Genomic DNA, 23,283 nt, shown 5'->3' with positions numbered 1-23,283 from the left:
TTTTCGATTTTCAATGTTTTTTATTAGTAATCAATATCCTTAATGTGGGTTAAATTATAGTGCAGGTTTTTTTTTATCATTTATACTTTGTAGACAGGTAAAAGAATTTGTTGTTTGTTTCTTGTGGATATGTAGAAAGAACATGTTGCACTTTAAGATAAGATAATAAAAATAAAAAACTTTTATACAAGACACAATTCAGATTGCAAATCCTGTTACTCACAAGTATACAAAAATAATTGTTACCATATCATATTTAACGGTCATGATCATGATTCAATTGAAAAGTTACAGGTAAATGGAATTGAAGGTGGCGGTTCTGAACGCACCACGGGTGATGATGGCAACGTATATTTAACAGTAGTATTATCACGGGCGGGGGGCGCTGGTTTGGGATTTAGTATTGCTGGGGGATCGGACAACCCCCATATCGGAGATGATCCCCATATTTATGTCACCAAGTTGATACCGGGCGGCGCGGCCGCCGCTAGTCAGTTGCAAATTAACGACGCCATATTACAGGTTGGCTTTAAGAAAGTATTACTTATTTGGTAGAAAGTGGATAGTACTAAAAAATCAACTGTAGGTACCGTAACTATAAAATTAGTAAAAGTTTAACGTAACTGACTGCAAAATAGGTAGCTTATGTTTTTTGGTTAATCTCTATTGCAGCAAGTTATGTTCCACTTTTCTTGCGAAATATTGCATTTTGAAATGTTTTTTGAAAGAAACTTAAATATTTCTATAATAATTATATGGTAGTCAAGACAATACAATGCGTTTTATAAATGACCTACTACTATTTTACAAATTTGCTTTAATTTCAGGTTAATGATACAAATGTAGAACATGTGACACACGCTGAAGCGGTAGATGCATTGAAAAAAGCAGGAAGTACAGTGAGACTGGTAAGTTCTTTAACTTTAATGCTAACTAAGTAAAGTCAATTATAAGTTATAAATGACTAATACTCTAAATAGAGTTATTGGTTATTACCTATGTACACTCTTTCAAACCAATTGCCGCGAAATACTGCACTATAGAAATTGGTATTAGCAACCCTAGCATGCGTGCGAATGCGATAGATGTAACGTAACACTTCTTAAGGCTTCTATGGCCGGTATTTACGACGTAACTTAAAGATAATAGGTATTTGTTTATTTCTTCCACAAACCATTAAATTTTTAAGTGCAGTTTACGTTACACCGCTATTACTTATGCATTTGACCACTCTCAAATTTATCAGCAAAATAACTACTTATTCTCACTTTGGATTCCAGACTGCCACAATAAAAAATTGATATTATGCAGTCCTTATGGAAATTTTCGTTCGTCGCTCTTCGTTCTTCTGTTTAGTAAATTTATTGTGATATATAGGATCTATAGGATAGGTACAGTCAGCATCAAAAGTAGCTGGTTACTTTTGTACTTTACGCCATACAAGATTGAGAAATGTGTTAATGTGACAGAGTAAAAAAGTAACCAGCTACTTTTGATGCCGACCGTACCTACTTCCTGTCGAAAACTAACGAACGACGTAAGATAACAAAGTTGCCCAATTAATATACGGCGAGACAAACCATTTCCGCAGCTTAGTTTGAACAATTACCGACGATCCCACATAAAATGCCACTATTTGCCACTCCACCTCTAGAAATGCAGTGCTGCTCTTAACAATACAACAATTTCCAGAAAGTAAAACGTCCCGGCACCGGCGCTGTAGAGACCACAAACACTTCACAAAGCAATAAAGAGGAGGCCGTTGAGATTGAGCTGGTAAAAGGCGGGTCCGGGCTGGGCTTTAGCATAGCGGGTGGCCTGGGCAACCAGCACATACCGGGAGACAATGGGATCTACGTCACGAAGATTATGGGCGGCGGGGCAGCGCACCGCGACGGACGCTTACGAGTCGGGGATAAGCTGCTTATGGTTAAAAACACTTCTGTGAGTATAAGTTTTCTTTTATTGCTAATATCCTTCTCCGCCGTCAACAACATAGCTTGAAGAACATGCAAGCTGAAGTGGCACTATGAGTTGGCAGGCTTTCTACTACTTGGACTGATAATATCACTAGAGTTGCGAGCACCAGTGGATGCAATTCGAGTTGTCATTCATTGTGGCGTTCTAAGGGGTAGATATTTGTTCAAAAGTTGATGTATTCTGGCTGATGTTACCTCGACGTTTCGACTGCATTGCAGGGGCCGGCGGGCGTGTCGACTCGTGAGCATGGCCACTGCAATGTGGCTGAAAAGTGGAGGTAATTTAAGCAATAAACAGTTCGTGATTAATTCTCGAAAAATATTCGGTTTTTGTAGTTTTCAACACATTCATACTGTAGAAATATTGTTTGAAAACCCATGTTACGCAGTGTCGTTTGACATGAATCTCAACAACAAATAATGGGCTTGGCATGCTGAATGAATTATTAATCAAGATGTCTATGTTAGGCTAACATCACATTAACATTCCGATTAGTACAACCTGAGGTTACTCGTATGAATAAAATTAAATAAATAAATATCACAGGACAATTCACACCAATTGACCTAGTCCCAAAGTAAGCTTAGCAAAACTTGTGTTATGGGTACTAAGCAACGGATAAATATAATTATATAGATATATACATACTTAAATACATATTAAACACCCAAGACAAGACCCGAGAATAAACATTCGTATTTTTCATACAAATATCTGCCTCGACACGAGAATCGAACCCGAGACCTCAAGCTTCGTAGTCAGGTTCTCTAACCACTAGGCTAGGGCACTAGACCATCTGGTCATCAAAATTTAATTGTTATCGGTATTGGATTAAGGTACCTAGATGCTGAGCTATTGTTGTGAAATTTAAACAGCACCAATTTCTTTTGCATGAAATAGGTATGAATCAAAAATATGACGGTAGTTTTGATTCCATTTGAGCAGAGTTGCCATACGCCCTAGTAGTCTTGACCGTGTATTGTATGTGCTGACCTTTTGTCCCGGCCAAAGGAAATTGTCCCTGCTTGAAAACCCTCCTGTGTCAGTAGGGAGCCTGTTCGCAGCTGGTGAAAAGCCCAATAATGTATCATCATCATCAGCCGTAGGACGTCCACTGTTGGACATAGACTCGAATGGAGACGGCGGATCGGCAACATGGACGAATGACATGGTTAAAGCCGCGGGTTCAGGGTGGATACAGGCCGCTTCCAACCGAAGTAACTGGAGGTCTATGGGGGAATAATATATTACTTATTGACATCGCCTTGTATATGGCAATCCTCCACTAGAGGGTGTTGGGAGCATTTTCTGTAAGTGTAGACTAACCCCCTTATTCATAAACGACAATCAAACCTATTTTAGTTAAAATGCCGCTAAAATTCGTTTGTCCTTATCTGTCACTTCGACATTTGTATTTGTTAGAAAGGGACAAAGCATTTGTTAGTTAACATAGGCTTGTTAAGTTTTATGAATAAGGGGGTAATTAACTGGTAGTTGCAAGAAGCCTGCTGTTCACTGAGATTACTTTAATAGCAAACACCCAACACTATACAATGAGAGAGCAAAAATTATTTTTTAACGCACATGAGAGTTAGTTCAGTGCGACCACACTAGGAACAGAAGTCATCATCATCAGCTAGAAGACCTCTGAACAAAGGCCCTTAGAATGCCACAATGAACGACAACACGCCACTTGCATCCACCGGTTACCCGCAATTCTCACGATGTCTTCAGTCCACCTTGTGGGACCTGCCAACTCTTCGTCTTCCGGTTCGCGGTCGCCACTCGAAATTTTTCTCCCCCAACGGTTATCTGTTCTTCGAGCGATGTGGCCCGCCCATTGCCACATCAACTTGCATATTTTTACAGCAGGAACAGAAGTGACCGTAGAAAACTTTCAGCCAACCTAAACTTATAAAACTTGTGTAGCCAGGAACAGAAAGAAATAGAAAGAAAATGGCCAGCAAAAGAATCCTCAAATCAACACACCCTAACGAACCTTATAACACGAGCGCTTTTTACAGCTTGGCGACGTGGATCTAGACAACGTGACGCATGAAGACGCAGTAGCAGCGTTGAAGGCGTCAGGTGAGCGCGTGCAACTGGTCTTAGTGCCGGGGCCGCGGCTCTCAGCCCCAGGCCAACCCTCGCCGCGCAGCTCACGAGCTAACACTCGTAAGTAAACAGCCTCCTTGCCATACATAGCCATCTTTTCCCCAAACTCGTTAATTTCATACTGATAATTTATTTTCGTTCAAGTTTTTCCCCATTCTTAAATACACCAGACGTATTTAATCCATACTACACATATTTATGTATTATACATATTTTCCCACTATATTTATTTATCAATAGTTTATTTTCTTTACGGGATTTTTAACCATTCGCATGTTTTACCACTTGGGCTCCTATTTCTGAGCAGTTTGCCCTTCGGGCATCTGAAGATACCTAACTAACCTACTTCTCCGTTTGTGTGGTAAAATATGCGAATGGAAAAATCATGTATGGAATAAATACGTCCGGAGTAAATTAAGAATGGGAAAAAAACGCGAACGAAAACAAATCCATTCGAGTGGGGGAAAATGCGAATGGAAAGTTTGCTATGCGGAGTTAACGAGTTTGGGGAAATGTCCTAACCACTCTCCGAAACCCACGGCTTCATTTGCAGGACCGAGCTCTGGCAGTTGAATTGAAATTCAGAGATTGTACTAAAATCCCATGGACATTGGACATCTACAATTACCTGACTAAGAACACCTATCTGTTACAAGTTAAAATTATTATAAGCTGTAGTCTCGAATTTCACCAAAAAGTTTTTTACCTGAAATAGTCACAAACAATACACACAATTATCCTCAAAAACTTGCACGCGTCTAGTATCAGTGAAAAGTAAGATAGTTTGGCAATGCAAGCACATATTCACTGTCTAGCTAGACTTGAACTTGTATCCTCCTCATGCGTAGGTATAATCATATCAACTTAGTCATACACCAATGGGGAATGGATGAAAATTTTAGAAACGCTTGAAACTTTTTTATCAATAGGAATAACCTTCCTAATTAACAGAAAAAAAATATCAGATTTTTAAGTAACATCAATTAATTTTAAGAAATGAAAGAAAGAAACCAAACGGACTATACCTAAATTTCTTTACCACCAAATTACGATAGTCCGTTTGGTTACGGGTTGTTCCATTGCTCAGAACAAAAAATTAAAAATACTGACATGAGCTTCTATGGGTGTGTACATGAAAAACAGGATCGGTATTTCTGTACCTGTCAAAACGAACTAGTCAAAAACACAAATTCTTTTTTAAAGGTTTTTGTGCTGGGCTATGGAACAACCCGTAACCGACCGGACTATCGTAATTTGTCGCTAAAGAAAACTCTTTCATTTTTTAAAATTAATTGATGCTTCTTAAAAATCTGATACTTATTATTTTCTGTTATTGTATTTTTCACCTATGGTGAGTTCTGTGACACTTGAAAATTTTCCGAATTACGCATACTATGTTCGCAAAATATTTTTTAAAAATAATTTCTAGTTTGAAGCAAAATAATCATAAAAAAATTAAACCGTACATTTTAAATATATATAGCAATATCAGTGTCCATTAAATAGTCTCTCCATCGAATACGATAGAAAAATATATATTTTTTTTTTTTATTTATTTATATAAACATGTGGTACAAGTGAGTTGAAAATTACGAGCCACTATTGAAAACCCCTTAGGGGTTTATGTAATAGCTGGCGAGTCATCGCGTTTCAATCCGCGTACAAACTTAAGCTATTTATAGGTACATACATAAGATCAAACCTGGTTATCACAGGCCAGGTAGTATTTTTTTAAAGTTCGTTTACACCGTTATTTATTTTTCTAAATGACGCAATGTGTGAAATGGAACAGAGTAGTGACGTGACACAACATTATCGGCAAATTCGGCAATTGCCGCGGTGCATTATTCAATAACAATGAACATTTAGATATTTTTTTGAATTTTTGAACAAAACATGCAAGATTTCTGCCACTGAGAGTCTGCTTTGTATACGAGTTTAGTCTCCATTGCATTTTCTTTGCATTGTATTTTGATATTGTTCATTTCTGTTCTTATTGTTGTTGACTTTTGTTACTGTTTCACATTAGGTTTGTTGTTATTTTTTGGCAAAATGCCGAAACGGTCTAAAAAGACTGTTTTGAACTCCTAGTCGGAAGTTTGTAATTCGTTTGAGGGATTATTTTGAGCGAGAACGAGAAAACGGTGTCCCGGTGGGCGGAAAACTGGAAAATATTATTTTTTAAATATAATGCAACTTCTCCAAAAATAGGCACTAATAACTCGTAGAAAAATCGATAGTTCACTCGATGAATGGTACATCTCTAAAACTTTCAAACTCGAAACGTCACAGAACTCATCAAAGGTGAAAAATATTATAATTAGAAAGGTTTTTCCTATCGATAAAAAAGTTTCAAGCGTTTCTAAAATTTTCATCCATTCTCCATTATGTTGGTCTCTCAGAGATTTACTTAAACATACTGAGGGCCAAGATTTATCGGATTCTTATTCCATTGTTTAAAAAATTGCAGAATTTGTAGATATTAAAATATTTTAGTGTACGGATAAGGTCAATTACAATACTCCACAATAGTATCTCAATTAAGCTGTTAAATCAAATAGCCTCACAAACGTCGAATGGCTCAAATTATAAAAGATACTAAATGCAGTTGTTATTAGCACAATTCAATTCAATGCCTTTTTGTAGCGGAACTTCTTAATTTGTAAAGTAAGTGACAAGGGTAGCACCTAATAGGGTCGTTGAATAAAACAATAATAATAACACGCGACACAAAGAATAAAAAAACCGGCCAAGTGCGAGTCGGACACGCGCGCGAAGGGTTCCGTACCATTATCTATAGATACAACATTAGACATTAGCAAAAAAAAACACATTTGGTTGTATGGGTGCCCCCCTTAAATATTTATTTTATTATGTTTTTAGTATTTCTTGTTTTAGCGGCAATCTAGCTAGCAACTGTCTAGCTAACACGGTACATGAGATACAGCCTGGTGACGGACGGACGGACAGCGGAGTCTTAGTAATACGGTCCCGTTATTACCCTTTGGGTACGGAACCCTAAAAATGACCTTAGTTTAGAGGTTGCAAACCAGATTAATTTTCAATTAAGTAACTCCAAAATTATATTTTCAGTTGAGTCAATTTTGTTTGCAAATAACTTAAATGACCTCATAGCTGGGTATTATCGTACAAAATCTATAGGTAGAGTCTTTCACGATGACGCGTGCCGTGGTTCTTATTACAATGGCTAATTTTGACAAAACCACGCGTCTTCGTGGATGACACTAGGTATATGCGGGTATCATATTTTGACAGCGCATAAAAATTATGTCAAAAGATTGGTGGTACCCATTCTATTCCTAGCTCATTCGAGTATCTCGATCGATTGCCATGCTAGGTTTCGTATCCATATAACTTCACTAAAGGTTTTGATTTATCTCGATGACATAGTCTTCTTTTCAACAATAGCCTTACACGTCCTATCCCACCTGTCGAACTCGTATGAAACCGCTATAAATTAAACTTACTTTTAGCTTCAAGCGTCGCCAACTCTTTACGCCGGGAAGACGTAACTGACAGCACCGAGGAGCCCAGAGTTGTGGAGCTAGAGAAGGGAACCCAAGGTCTTGGTTTCAACATAGTCGGCGGAGAGGATGGGCACGGAATTTATGTGTCGTTCCTCCTGGCGGGGGGACCAGCAGAGAAATCTGGGGAACTCCGAAGAGGGGATCGATTGTTAGCTGTTAATGATACTGATATAACTAATGCTACACACGAGCAGGCTGCTAAAGCTTTAAAGGTTTGTGTGTGCAGATAAATATAAAAGTTTTTGTGTAAAAAATGTACACTTTCACTAATGTTAATTGTTCCTTTTTTGTTTAGGGGACGGGACAAAATGTTAAATTGACAGTTGTGTATAGACCGCAAGAGTACAACAAATTTGAAGCTCGAATCAATGAACTGAAACAACATCACACGCTACTGCGGACGTCGCAAAAGAAATCCTTGTTTGTTAGGTAAGTCACCCATCTCATTTCATTTAAGAATGTACTGACGTTGAAAACGTTAATTTGGGGGCTTTTGAGTGCTTGTTATTTGTCCTACCAGTTCATATCTGTCTTATAAAAGTGAATTACTTGAGCCATCAGAAACGTAAATCAATTATAGTATTGAGTTGAAAACTTGTTCAATTTCAAATTTTTGTATTACAAATTACTGAGATTTAATCCTAATGCGTCCGTTTTATTCCTGATATGCGATCTATTCATTCAGGACATTACTGGTATAATCGGTATTTAATTCGTTTTTAATTTCTTTATAGAGCGCTATTCGACTACGACCCAATAAGGGACGACGGCTTGCCTTCCCGAGGGCTGCCATTCCGATACGGTGACATCTTGCACGTCACCAACGCCTCCGACGATGAATGGTGGCAGGCCAGGTATTGTACTAACTACAATACTAACTCTAGTATTTCAAAAAATCATGAATCCTATCACAAATTGCACTTTCTTTTTAGAGGTTTGCTGCATTATGATTGGTTTTTTGGAGTCTTTTTGTATTTTTTATTTTCGGTTTGCTGCATATTTAGTGCAAATTTTTTTTCGTTGATATGGCTTCCTACCATACAAAATTGAATGTAGTCTTATAAAAAAATCCATTACGAGAATAAAAAGTATTGGTATTATTATTAGCCTCTGTTAGATACTGTTAATCTAAGGTCAATAAGGGTAGTCCTGTAAAATATTTTTTTTAAATCGACTCCATAGATTACCTCCTACATACATATGTACAAACATACAAAACAAAGTTAGCACAGAGCCTGCACAGCTCAAAAACCGAATTTACGCCCTTATCCATTGATTACATTATCGTTTCATTCCAGACGATTGGACACTACGGACCCCGATTCCATGGGTATAATCCCGTCGAAGAAGAGATGGGAGCGCAAGCAGCGGGCACGCGACCGCCAAGTTAAATTCCAGGGACAGGGCACGCCCGTTAGCACAGTATGTATCTTATAAGTATACTTACTATGTGAAGGGTTTTGTAAAGTAGTCGTATATATTGGTACAAACTTGACCCTATTGTGTTAGACAAGGGTGCTCAGAAATAGATATTATGTACCGTGTAGACATACCGACCAAGGCAAATATGTCGGGCTCTCTATACCGACATGGACAACAATTGGCTGTGCTAAACCCCGGAATTCTAGTACAGTCAAGTGCAAAGATATAGATGCGGCTAAAGTTACAAAAAAATACGTAACACGACTATGCGGAAAAATACGTATACGGGCTTTATGGGTGGATCATATTTCTTGTTGTTATTCGGTCCCGTCAGCGAGGGGACAAAAGTAGTACAGTTTAATAAAAGAAATGTGTCACATTATACTAACATCTATCTATCTAATACCTAGCAATCAGAATCTCCAATTGAACGGCTCCAACGATTTCGATGAAATTTGGTATGTAGGGGTTTTCGGGAATGAAAAATCGATCTAGCTTTGTCTTATCTCTGGGAAAACGCTTGCTATCGAGTTTTAGCCCGAGCAAAGTTCGGTCGCCCAGGTGTGGTCACGATCGTTCATTTGGGATCCATTTCGTGAAAAAGTCCTTTGAATTGACATACAAAATGACAGATATTCGATATTAAGTGGGTCCCAAATTACCGATCGTGACGGTACTTCTTATTAATTTAAATGACCAATTATAGAAGGGGCTTAAAACTACCACAAAAATGCATGTTTGACAAATTTTAACCCTATAAGCTTACGTTAAAGAGTGACTCAGGAGACCGTAACTATAGCAACGAGTGACAAGAAAAAGTTGATCGACCCACTTAACATTAAGGTCGTGTATCATAATATATTTTTGTAATTATGGCCGTGTCGATATCTTTGCACTTGAGTATTTTCTAAATTTTGACTGTATACTGAACCTTTACTGGAGTTTTTAAGTCAAGTAACCCAACCATCTACTGAAATATTATGGATTTATTTGAAAACATTTTGAATATGGACGTGAAAAAACATGATGATCTATATTTTAGGTCCGTCTGACTTGCAGAGTTACATTGTGCCAAATTGGTGGGGTGCAAGTTGTAACACGATTATTGTTGTAACTTCGTATTAATTTTTAACGTTAAGAAAAAATAGAATAAGTATTTAAACAGAAAAAGTAGGTACTTAACTCGTTGAAAAGATTGACCTACACATAGACATACCGAAGTTATCTACTGAAATATCGCGGTATTTACTCTACCGGTAATCTAACAGAATGTCGTTTTTAATTTCAGAGCCAATCTACATTAGAAAGAAAAAAGAGGACTCTATCATTCAGCAGGAGATTCCCCTTCATGAAGAGCAGAGAAGACGGTAAATCGGAAGATGGTTCCGATCAAGAACGTAAGTACAAAACCACAAATTAAACTTTAACCATACTCCAAAGCTTATACAATATTATATTTTGTTACTAATACCACGACAATACGCTTTATATTACCCAGCGACAAGCGTAATTCGTAACCTGACCTGAACAATGACCATTTTGTTACAGCTTTCATGCTTTGTTATACACAAGAAGACGCTAACGCCGATGGTAAGTGCACTACTGTTTACGTCCACCATACATTATTACATTCGCTATTATATTTCGCTGTATCGTATCGTAGGACATTTTTTCGCAGTTTTATTTCATGCGGCTGGCTAATAACCACTGTAATTATAATTATAATTAAATATGTCGTATAGGTATTTTAATGAAGAGAGCTATTCGCTTATTCTAACAGTTGTAACGCGCACACGTCGAGTTAGTTCGTGAATAACTTATATATAGGATCTATGTTACAAAATAATACTAATAATGCGACTTCACACGTTTTGCTAAAATCATTAAACTTCCCCCACACTTGCTAGCATATTGCCATAACTCTTAAAAAATAAAAATATTGTTAAAACCTTTGATTTTTTACGGACGATTGTAACCGTTTTCTAATACGAACCATCAATTAGTCTGTTTTTATTTCGAAGTCTAAAAAATTAAACATTGACCTATTTTGTCGTTCGGTTCCTAATAGACATTGTCGCGCCGCAATGATGACCATTCCAGTTGCGTTACGTAATAGGAAACACGATTCAATTGGTCTTATTACTATTACATTGAATTTCAAATTTGTCCTGGATATGTGTGAGTAAACAATTGCTTGTAGTGTCTATGGTAAAGCATGATGGGGCTTTATAATTATGGGTAGTTGTTTATTACAGTACCGGCAGTATTAATGTCGCTTGTCGAATATAATATGATGTTGTGTGCGTGCGACCCGACGACAAGCTGTATACTTGTTATCATCATAGAAAGTTTTTTTTTATCAAACACCTCTTTACCACACAACTATGTTTAGATTGCTTTCTTATCTCAATGAATAACTTTGATATTTGTTCATCATCGTCACTTTGTACGTAGGTACTTTTCTCCAAGCATGAATGGTTGGTGAGGGATGATTTGATGAAAAGTGAAATTAGTTTCGTGAAATGGTTAGACATTGTTTTATGTTATACCTAATTTTAGTTTAACCATATTAAGCTGAAAATGTGACAGTTCGTGTTGTACCCGGCACCCACAGGCTATTTCGCGTTTGCTCGCATGGGTCGCGGTTATGGTAGTTAGCTGCATCCCTTTCAGATCGACCGGTAAATGGCTTGTGTATCCATGTGTAACGCATAAACAGGGTTGGGTGGTGAGAGGTCCGGCGATGCGATATGTGTTCTCACGTAGTTGATGTGGAGACGCGGTCGGCGAGCGAACGCGCGCCCACCCGTCCCGTGCTTCTAGTTGCCTACCGTGCCGACATAAACATTCATCCGATTACTCTTTCGTATTATTCTTTTGCCCCTTTTAAAAAAAATAGCTACTCATGACATGATCTCAAATGCTGTTCCAAAATACCCGTAAATAAATCTAAACCCGAGCTCTCCGAGCCGGCACCGAAGCCTTGTACCAGAACGAAGGTCCGCCATACGGACTGTATGCTTTTTGAAGTTTGAAATTTATGTAACGTTGATTTTTCTACGTGTAGGGGAAATCTTGTACCGAGTGGAACTTCCCATGATGGAGGAGATAACGCTCATATATCTCGAGGACGAGAGTAAGTTTTGGGAGTGAGGCGTAGCTTGCGAGTGCCGTAGCCGATACCTTACCTCCCGCATTCTGGTTATGATCATCAATTAGAAACGTAGTTTTCATTTCAATAACACTCCAGTTTTTTATTATGTTGTCATACTTTACGTTGAATTGTTTCGTTCATACAACGCGATAAATCTAATGGCGTATGCACACCGCGGGGCGCGGGGCCTACGCGAGTCGTGCGTCGCGGACGAGGCAGGTGTGGCCCGCCCGGGAGCGTTAGATGGATCGGTTGTGAGCGAGTGTGGGGAGTGGGGGGCCACTGGAAGCACAAGGTGCATGCTCTGACCACTGCCTCTGCACCGCCGCGCACCGCCACTCGCACCAGCCACCTGCCACCAGCCACCAGCATGCATCAGACCGACACGATATCACGACATATCTCATTCGAGCTTGATTTTAAGTTTTTCAGTATTATGCTGTGCTGATGTTTTTAGAGTTAGTTTTTTTTATCGCTTTAATGACGTAGGGGTGCTGTAATTATTTATTCGCTTAGCAAACGCAGTGTCTATTACGATGTGCACATTCGCTTCAAATACTTCAAACGAGCATTTCGCTCTAGCCAGAATTAAGCTTCATTTAATTCTAGCTGGAATTTTACTGTCACATTTCCTGGAAATACGTTGTAAAGCATGAGATAGAGATTTTTATAGTGGAATTTTATCGAACCGAAACAGTGTGGTTAAAGAGTTAATTTCCAGCGCTTATTAAAAAAAATACGAGCTGTTTTGCTGCCTGAGTATGTAATTTCACACGTTTTTCCAGTTCGATGATAGATAATTGTGAATATTAAACATCTAGAATTCCATAATAAATAAATCAGACTCTTGGATGGACGCAAACTCACCCAGCCTATCTTCTCTATATTATCCTGACCGACCAGTCGCATTTAATATTCTTAGAATACTTAATATTATACCTCGTTGAAGGAATAAGTTGCGTACATGTTTATGTTCCTACTATTTTTGTGTGCAAACCACGTATTATTCTTCATTGCGATTGTCCAATATAACTTATGAATGTTTTGAACGAAATCGTCAAAATTCGACGATGTATATTTTGTAGTAGGTAGATTGTAGGTGCACGCCTGGAAATAGTCTGTTCGTACATAGTATCCAGCACGCTTCGGAGATCATAGAGTTGTGGTTGGTGAGGGCCATATTTATAGATACTGTCTGTATTAGCTTGTAAGTTCAATGTTTCTTGTAGATGTGTAACTACTTTTAATGTTGTTTGTAGGCAGTACTCCTCCTAAGAGTTTTGCCGAAGAACATCAAGACAATGTATAATTGGGATGCACCAAAAAAATAACCTATAGTTTTAATCTTATTTTTGGAAAGAATAGGATTATATTATTTACGAAATACGTTGGATGACGTCGCAGTGAGACAGCCACATTCCATTGCCTGGAAAAATTCAGGTCGTACATAACATAATCTGTGGCATTACAATTTGACAATAATTCAAGCACGGTTTAGGGTCCTAAATGAACCATGACAAATAGTTTTATTTTATTTCTCTTCTTTTAGCTTCAATTATTCCTTTGTTTATTTAATAGTGTGATAGTAAATAGATATCTTTTTAAAAATCTGATATTTAAATTCTTTTGTATTTACTTGTAACATAGTAATTTAATAATTTAATTTGTAAAAATACATTGGAAATACTCGTATACATTTCGGACTTTACGATAAATCACAACTGTTTAAGGCCAGTTGCGCATCATGTGATTAAAGTTCTATCTTTGTCACTCTTTGCTATTATAAGCAGGACAGGAACATTTCAAACTGTCAATTTTCAGTGTAGACCTGCTTTAAAACTGCCTATGTGACGAGATACTCCAGGGGTCAAATGAGGGTCATTACTTAAATTTTGTTTATTTAAATCAGTTTATCACATTTTTGGAATCTGATTTCTGAAAGCGCTTCACGAAGCCTATTTATCCAAATGGTTTTCGATTTATTATTATGTTGTCAAAAATTGGGACAACCCAATTGAATTTGTGAGGATATAGAAGTGGTCAAGATATTATTCTATTGCTAACAAATAGTCTGCTATCGTTTAAACAGTCACATCTAAACATTGCGTCACTAATTGAAGAATGCGTACATATTTACAAATTATTGGGAAAATTTTGGTTTTAAATCATTGTAGGAGTAGGTACATCTCTAGCTAGTTTCATATACCTGCTCAGTCTTGAAAACATGCAATTCTTTGATTCGGTGATTGCATAGTTAGTAATCTAATCTGCATGCAGTAGCAATTTTTAACTGTTCTTGATAGACGAACCATTAATAGGTATTGTAACGACAGCACGTTCATTTAGTTTACAATTGGTCGGTAGTTATGACAATGTGATAAAATTATTTGAATCACTATTATTTCAGTATATGAGAAGATATGGATAATTTCACTGAAAAAGTGACCAAATGTTCTTAAGGAGCGGCCATACCGCTGATTAAAAAAACGGTGACGGTATGGAATCGCAGTGACGCATCGTATGCGTTTTTTTTGCATGCTTTCCACACCACTGCTTAAAATACGCAAACGGTGCAGAATCGCAGTGACGTACCGTAAACGTCTCGACTTTTCTTCGGTAAAATCCTAACGTTTACGGCACGTCACTTCTGCGGTGTGGCCGCTCCTTTACACAGGGAATAAATAATGTTCCATGGAAATTAAAGATTGCGGTATCATACAGTACAAAATGTGGCCCTCGAAAACCCAGACATATAGAGTCGCATCTTATTTAACAGGAAAACTGACTTCATGTACAAAAACGCTCACTCAGTTCAAGTGTGCATCACTTCACCGCAGACATAATTGGATATAGCATTTTATTTAAATTTTAGTGGGGATTAATTGATAAGGGGTTTTTTCTCAGGTCAAGACGAGACTGTGCTGTCGTACGAAACCGTGCAGCAGTTGACTATAACGTACACGCGGCCAGTGATAATCCTGGGTCCCCTAAAGGACAGGATCAACGATGACCTCATCTCAGAGTTTCCGGACAAGTTTGGGAGCTGTGTGCCACGTGAGTAGTTGAAGACGGACCCACTTTTACAATCAGCAGCAGAAATAAATGAGCAGCTGTAGCGCTGGAAATAGTTTACACCATCATTACTTTTGGTGGTAGAGTTACGTTTATATTCATTTATGGAGCTCTAAATGCTCGAAATACAAAATGTAGCTTACGTTTTACTCCTACTTGTCCTCGAAGTGGATCGACGGTCTTGTTTGACGCGATCCCACATATTATGTAGTTGACAGCTGTTCGTTAGGGTTCTCCGCTATATTCTCAATTTCCAGCAGGGATTGGGGAAGTACTCCGTAACCGGGAAAGCTTGTGACTTCTTCCTTAAGATTTTTGGAGGTTTGAATGTTTGTTACTGAATCATGCAATAACGCCTGAACGGATTTACATGAAACTTGGTACACAAATAAACAAAGATCTGCATTGAGACAATGATATACTTGATATCCCGGTAGGTAATGCGTTCCCTCCCGTGGGATAATATTTTAAGTTTAAACAAGAATAGAGGGCACTGTCCAAGAACGGTGACGTACCAGCTCTCAAGATTTTGCAATCAGTAGGTGGCGTTGTGCGAGCGAACGTTGTCCTTTCAAATTATTAACTTAACCTTTTTTTAGACCAACCTCCAAGACTATTTATTTACTGCGTTGCCATGGCAACAAGAATCGTGTGAGTAACCTGTTAGGTATTGTCGTTGTATATTTCAAAAATTGCACGGGCGGGTTTAAGGCTAGTAAACATTTATTTGAACAAATAAAAGAAACTTGCATATTCCTGTGTAGACACAACGCGACCCCGCCGAGACTACGAAGTGGACGGTCGCGACTACCATTTCGTGGGCAGCCGCGAGCAGATGGAGCGTGACATACAGAACCACCTGTTCATAGAGGCCGGACAGTACAACGACAACCTGTATGGCACCTCCGTCGCCTCTGTGCGGGAGGTCGCTGAGAAGGTAATACCCATAGAACTAATAAGAAGAATGGAATTCTTCTTTATCTTTACATAGTATATAATTGAGTCGCTCCCAGTTGTCTGTTCCTTTGTATGTACTCTTAAGGTGCGTCCACACCGCAGTTAATGTTACTGTGTTGCACAATGTTGTTCCAAAAAAAGTTAACTGCGATGTGGATGCACCTTTAGATCTTTTAAACTTTGTAACGAATTTTATTGTGGTTTTTACCAAGAATTATACATCTTTTTTCACATAAGGTTCGTAATACAAATGGAAGAATGGGAATGGGAGGTGGAAAATGTGGAGTACTTACCTTTGATGATAGACTTAATACATTTTTCTACCGCATGTTCTTCAAAGTTGCACCCGTGCGTACCCGGAGCAGGTCGCTAGTTATAGAATACTTCAAACTCCAAGCTCCTTAAACGTCCGATGTAATTAAGTTTTCATGTGTTCATAATTTGTTTCAGGGAAAACACTGCATTTTAGACGTGAGCGGAAACGCCATAAAGAGATTGCAAGTGGCGCAACTTTATCCCATAGCCATATTTATAAAACCAAAGAGTGTAGAATCTATTATGTAAGTATTAATTGACGGATAAATGTATTTTAATAGTGCGTCAAAGATAATTATTAATGATCGTGGCTGACGTTTGGGCAAGGGCGCTTTATTTTATTTATATTACCTACTGGCTGTGCCCGCGACATCGTCCGTGTTGACTTAGATTTATCTCAGCCAGTTATAATAAAAGAACAATCACATCATACCATACCGATCGCCCTTAAAATTTGTAATATTTATTTAATAACTGGTTTATGAAATGCTAAAAGTAATGCTAAGGTTTTTTTAGCAGCTTTTTATGTATTAATATCCTTTTTATTACTTTTAGGGAAATGAATAAGCGCATGACTGAAGAGCAAGCAAAGAAAACTTATGAACGCGCTCTAAAAATGGAGCAGGAGTTCGCCGAATATTTCACTGGTGAGTTCACTAAAATAATAGGTTAGGTAGGTACTTAACATACTGAACTTGCCAATAGTACATTGTGCATTAAGGGGCGTAAGAAGGGGATTACCAACGAGGGTCTATTAGAAGCTTTTAATGACCCGAGTTTGTAATCCTGATGTGTTCTTGTTGTCTATGACAGATTGTCATTGAATAAACAGCGTTCCAAGAAATGTGTTTGATCTGATTCCTGGTATTATTCCTAGTATTTCCATATCTATCAACTGGCGACGATGAGTATTGGAACCCTACCATGTTTCGACCCGAGAAGTCAAGAGTGGGAAATATTCGAAACCGGGTAAAACAGTTTCTAAGCCTGAATGACATTAAGGCCGAGGAAAAAAGCGTGCTGTTTTGATCACTCATTTATCGGATGATGCGTACTTATTATTACGGAATCTAAGTCATCCGAAGGAGGTAGAAACCTCGACTTTTGATGAGTTGGTAGACTTTCTGGACAAACACCTGACTCCAACGCGGGCGACCTTTGCGGACTTAGGTAACTTTTATAACGCAGTGCAAGCAGAGGAAGAATCTGTCGAGGATTGGGCAGCTCGATTGCGAGGCTTAGCCGTGCATTGTGCCTTCGGAGACTGCCTGGATAAGGTATATCGGGACAGATTTGTACTCGGGCTCAAACTTGGATCTGTACGAGACCGACTCTGCGAGCAAGACGCCAGCAAGCTTACGTTTGCAAAAGCGCTAGAAATAGCGAAGCAAACAGTCACCGCGCGGGAGGCGAGGGCTACGGCGCCGAGAGCTTTTTCACCCGCCGCTGCTATGAAGGAAGAACCGCTGTTTGGTCCGGCGCAGATCGAGCCGGCGCGGCTCAACGAAGACAGACTTCGCCGAGTCGTTGCGCAGTGTGCGGCATGAAGGGTCATGCAGCTGAGAGGTGCCGCTACAAGAATTACCGCTGCCAAAGGTGCAAAGAAAAAGGCCACCTGAAGAAAATGTGCGGTTCAAAGGAAAAACCGGTCAAGAATATCAACTTGGAAACGGATTCGAGTTCGGACGAGGCGCCTGTGGCAGTAGACTGCCGGGAATGTAAGGAGTGTCAGCTGTTTAATTTGAGGTGTGTAGACAGCGAACCTTATTTCGTAACAATCGTGGTAAATTGTAGTACAAAACTGAAAATGGAAATCGACTCTGGGTCTAGTACCAATGTTATTTCAAAGGAATTGTATTTGTCACATTTTGCTCACAAGCAATTATTTAAATGTAACATTCGTATGTGCTTTTACAATGGCCATAAAATTAAGCCTCTGGGGTATTTCATCACTAAAGTAGCGTACAATGGTATGACACATAAACTTAAGTTTTTTGTCGTCGAACATGGTGGTCCCCCGCTATTAGGGCGAGATTTTATGGCAAAATTCGAATTATGTATAACTTCGATAAATAACAAAATTGACTTGGCATCTGGTGATAACTTAGAAGTGCGAAATTGGTTGAAAAATACAAAGGATTGTTTAGTAAGGAATTAGGTTGCTATACGCGTGCTGACGTTACTTTACAGTTGAAGGAAGGTGCGACGCCCAAGTTTTGCAAAGCGCGTCCATTACCGTTTGCGATCAAGGACAAGGTGGAGGCCGAGCTCGAGAGGTTGGTTGAGGTCGGCATACTGGAGCCCGTGAACCACTCGGATTATGCAACTCCGATTGTTCCGGTGCCCAAGTCCAATGGTAGTATCAGAGTTTGTGCGGATTACTCGGTTACATTAAATAATGATATTTACGTTGACAAATATCCTCTACCAAGGATAGAAGAGATTTTTGCTAAGCTGAGCAATGGTCAGCAATACTCCAAGTTAGACTGTAGTCAGGCGTATAATCAGTTGAGGCTTTCAGAGGAATCGCAAAAACTTACCACCATCAATACCACCAAAGGGTTATTCAAATATAAGAGGTTAGTTTTCGGCTTAGCGTGCGCCCCGGCGATTTTTCAGCGCACTATTGAAAACCTTTTGGCGGGAATAGATGGTGTAACAGTTTTCCTAGATGACGTTTGTGTGACAGGTCCGACTAAAGCCTTACATTTGGAGCGGTTGGAAAAAGTATTCCAACGATTTCAAGAATCTGGTCTCAGATTAGAACAAAGCAAATGTTCCTTTTTTCAGGATAGTGTAACTTATTTGGGTCACATTATTAGCAAGGACGGTTTGCAAAAGTCTCCAAAAAAGGTAGAGGCCATTGTCAAAGTACCCAAGCCCACTAACATAACTGATTTAAAACGCTTCTGGGTATGGCAAATTACTATCGCAATTTTGTTCCCAACGCGTCGTCTATCCTAGCTCCACTCCACGAGCTATTGCGTGAGGGTGCGCGGTGGGAGTGGTCGGAGCGGCAGCAGGCGGCCTTCGATGGAATGAAACGCGAGCTCAGCAGCTCGCGCGTGCTCGCGCACTTCGACCCGGCGGCGCAGCTGGTGCTGACCGTGGACGCGGGCCCGGCCGGCCTGGGCGCCGTGCTGGCCACCGTTGACGCCGCTGGGCGAGAGCGTCCGCTGGCTTTCGGTTCCCGGTCACTGTTGCAGAGCGAACGTAATTATAGCCAATTACAAAAGGAAGCCACGGCTATTGTCTTCGGTGTTAAACGCTTCCACCAATATTTGTATGGCCGACGTGATCCTTTTATTTTAAAAACCGATCATAAACCGTTGTTGGCAATATTTGGTAAAAAGGGCGGTATTTCTGTTACGACTGCATCGCGGTTGGTTAGATATGCAGTTTTTCTTTCTGCATATAATTTTAAAATACAGTATACTTCGGGCAAAGAAAATCCAGTCGCAGATTTCTTTTCAAGGAATCCGTTGGATCAGCGTGAGTCGGAACATCACGAAGATGTTGAACATTGGGCTCCGGCTTTAAATTCGCTCCAGTTGGAAGGACTACCCGTTACATACAGAGACATACGACAAGCGACTGCGAGCGACGGTGTTCTTAGAACCGTAATCAAATATGTCAACCATGGTTGGCCGCGAAAAATAGTATGTAAAAATGTTTTACCTTATTTCCAGTGTAAAACAGACCTGGAGGTAGAAGATGGTTGTCTTCTACGAGGTCACAGGGTCGTGATCCCACAGTGCACAGGAAGGACATACTGCAGGAGTTACATCGAACTCATCAGGCATAGTCCGAACAAAGAGTGTTGCACGATCACGGGTGTGGTGGCCGGGCGTCGACCGCGACATCGAGCAGACGGTGGGCGCGTGCCGCGTGTGCGCGACGCTGCGCCCGGCGCCGCCGCGCGCGCCGCCGCAGCCCTGGCCGCGGCCCCCCCGCCTTGGGTGCGTATACATCTGGACTACATGTCGGTGTCTCAGAATACATACCTTGTGGTGGTCGACGCTTTCAGCAAATGGCTAGAGTGTTTCGATATGTGTTGTGGAACAACGACGAAGCAGCTTATATTAAAGCTCAAATTTTTATTCTCTCGATTCGGCCTTCCCGAAACTATTGTATCCGACAATGATGCAAAAATCGCGTCCAATGAATTTCTCGAGTTTTGCAAAACTAATGGCATCGCGTACCTGACGTCTCCGATCTATCATCCATGCAGTAACGGGCAGGCAGAGAACAGCGTCCGTACGTGTAAGAGAATGTTGAAGGCAATTTTAAGCTCTTATTCTTGTAAATACAAAATTAATGAGAAGCTTCAGGAATATTTATTTGACTACCGTAATACTACTCATTGCGCCACGGGAGCTTCCCCGGCTAAGTTAATGATGGGGCGTGATTTGCGTGGTAGGCTAGACTTGTTAGTGCCGTCGAAGCATGAGGTGCCCAACCTTGTAACTGAAGCGAAAAGGTTATTCAACATAGGCGAGCTAGTTTGGTGTAGGTGCTATGTGGATAGAAAACCAATTTGGAAAAAGGGGACTATTACTAAAAATTATGGAATCGGATGTTTTTAATACAATTAGAAGAAGATAATGTTATTTGTAAACGACATATTGACCAGCTGATGCGTTACGTATCTAACGACGACGTTTCTGATGTGCGTGGCACGGAGCGTCGTGCGCTAAGATCACAGGCATCCTCGCAGTCTGTCTTGTCGACACCTTTTCAACTGGTGGATGACGAAGGGTTAGGAGATGACTGGCAAGATGCGGTTGAGGGGGTGGAGCAGGTAGAGTCAGTAGAACCAGTAGCACAACAGGTAGAGTCAGCAGAACAATCGACAGTTGCGCCTGTTGAGGTTCCCTGTGACAGAGTCCTAAGACCGAAAAGAAATGTCAATTACAAAATATGATGGTCCTACTTTTGATACCTAGCTGTTATTTATGTTTGATAATAATTCATTGTTTAATTTTGTTATATGTCTTTATTTTAGGTTCCCCAACTAAGGGTGAAGGAGCTGATGTGTTCTTGTTGTCTATGACAGATTGTCATTGAATAAACAGCGTTCCTAAGAAATGTGTTTGATCTGATTCCTGGTATTATTCCTAGTATTTCCATATCTATCAAATCCCCTTACGGCCCGTAATACACACAATGATTTTCGTCACATTGCGAGGAAAAAATGCAAAAAATTAAATTATTTTGTGTCCAACACTTCACAGCTCAGCAAAAGCAAGAAAGTCTGAAATGACGTACCTACTAACTTTTTAAACTAAAGCCATAACTCCCTTGGGGAGGAAAACTATACGTAAATCCATAATTCCGGCGGGAACAATTGAGGCCATTGTCTTTTAGTATACAGGCATGGAATAACTTCCTTGACGAGCAAGTGTGATGAAAAAATATGACAAGGCTGTCTTGTCGTTGTAATTAACGAGCTAAAGTGATGTTTGTGCGTTGTTGCAGCGGTCGTGACCGGCGACACGCCGGAAGAGAATCTACTCCAAGGTGAAGGCGGTGATCGCGGCAGAGAGCGGGCCCAGCGTGTGGGTGCCGCGCCGCGAGCCGCTGTGAACCGCCCCGTGCCTCGAGTCCACTCCCGATCCTAGATTGAAGTGAAACTCCCCCCCAACGGACGCTCGAGCGGTGCAGCGAGCGCTCCCTGCGCCACAGCAATAATTAGAGGCGCCTCGGACGCACACGTACTTCGACGCAGTAGAAATCACGTGATTCGATAAAGTCGCCTTTATACTAGTTTAACGAGTAGTCTCGAAACACCGCTTCGTTGATACCCCCTATCAGAGTTCATTTTAGCATAAGTTATCGTTTTAAATATCTACTTAAATGTAAATTATCACTTGTGCGTAAAAGTTGACCAACTCGCTAATCGTTGTAGTACGTGCACTGCGCTTGCGTTTTCGTGCAAATCTATTTAGCGGTAATGTTAACCGATCGCAATGTTTGTATCAAGTTGTACCCTTATTTATCTCGATACTAATTTAGTTACTTGAAGAATCCCACTAATAATAATGTTGCTTCGATAACTACCTATGTAAATGATTGTATATTGAAACAAATTTATATATCGTATTATCATGTTAATTTACTCAGGTTGCTAGATACATTTTGAATCTTCGTCAGCGTTATAAAGTTTTACTGATAGTGAAGATATTACTATTACATGACGAGTCCCGTTGCACCGGTGATGTTGAAATACTATAATAATAGTAACTAGTTTTATAGATAGTGTATCGTACCGCACGGTACAGTCAGCCGTACTGTGCGTATGTCTTTACTATTCTAGCGCGTAGTTGATCCCACCTCACGCAACTCCCGCATGGCTCGCTAGGCTAAGTCGTTGCATTAACAGATTATTTGCTCAAGCGGCAAACTGTATCGTAGCCATTGAATCTCATGACATATTCTGCACTCTAATGTCCTCTTTGACACGTTAGGCGCGGTGCAAAGTTGTTTGTTGATCATTTTTATAGTAAGCAATTGTGTTATCTGGTGTGAAGTGTCTCACCAATTTAAATGTTTGACATTTATTTATTGAGAATTTTATTTTCTTACTGAATATAGAGTGACCATCTGCAAATATGGCAGGACGCGGGCGATCGACGCTCGGCAGCAATACTTTGCCGTTCGACAACTGGTGTTGCTTTATTTTATTTTGTAGTTAATGCACTGTTTAAATTATTGTAAAAA

The 23,283-nt window shown here is 39.8% G+C and overlaps 1 protein-coding gene across 1 annotated transcript in view; it reads left to right on the top strand.

Moving 5' to 3' along the window:
- The window catches only part of LOC141432099 (disks large 1 tumor suppressor protein-like), a 59,499-nt gene extending 37,348 nt beyond the window's left edge, over nt 1-22,151 (top strand). Inside the window, 17 exon segments of the mRNA XM_074093504.1 lie at nt 289-522; nt 828-908; nt 1,693-1,944; nt 4,005-4,155; nt 7,590-7,855; nt 7,939-8,072; nt 8,378-8,497; nt 8,942-9,065; nt 10,354-10,462; nt 10,614-10,655; nt 12,133-12,201; nt 15,124-15,273; nt 16,056-16,228; nt 16,699-16,808; nt 17,119-17,210; nt 22,042-22,070; nt 22,072-22,151. Of these exon segments, the coding sequence (XP_073949605.1) occupies nt 289-522; nt 828-908; nt 1,693-1,944; nt 4,005-4,155; nt 7,590-7,855; nt 7,939-8,072; nt 8,378-8,497; nt 8,942-9,065; nt 10,354-10,462; nt 10,614-10,655; nt 12,133-12,201; nt 15,124-15,273; nt 16,056-16,228; nt 16,699-16,808; nt 17,119-17,210; nt 22,042-22,070; nt 22,072-22,149 (2,214 nt within the window). The 3' untranslated portion in view covers nt 22,150-22,151.
- Nucleotides 22,152-23,283: the final 1,132 nt, after the last annotated feature.

This window comes from Choristoneura fumiferana, chromosome 10 (genome assembly GCF_025370935.1).
Source record: "Choristoneura fumiferana chromosome 10, NRCan_CFum_1, whole genome shotgun sequence".
NCBI lineage: Eukaryota > Metazoa > Arthropoda > Insecta > Lepidoptera > Tortricidae > Choristoneura > Choristoneura fumiferana.
Note: the sequence above shows the minus strand (reverse complement) of the source record. Positions and strands in the feature narration are given on the sequence as shown.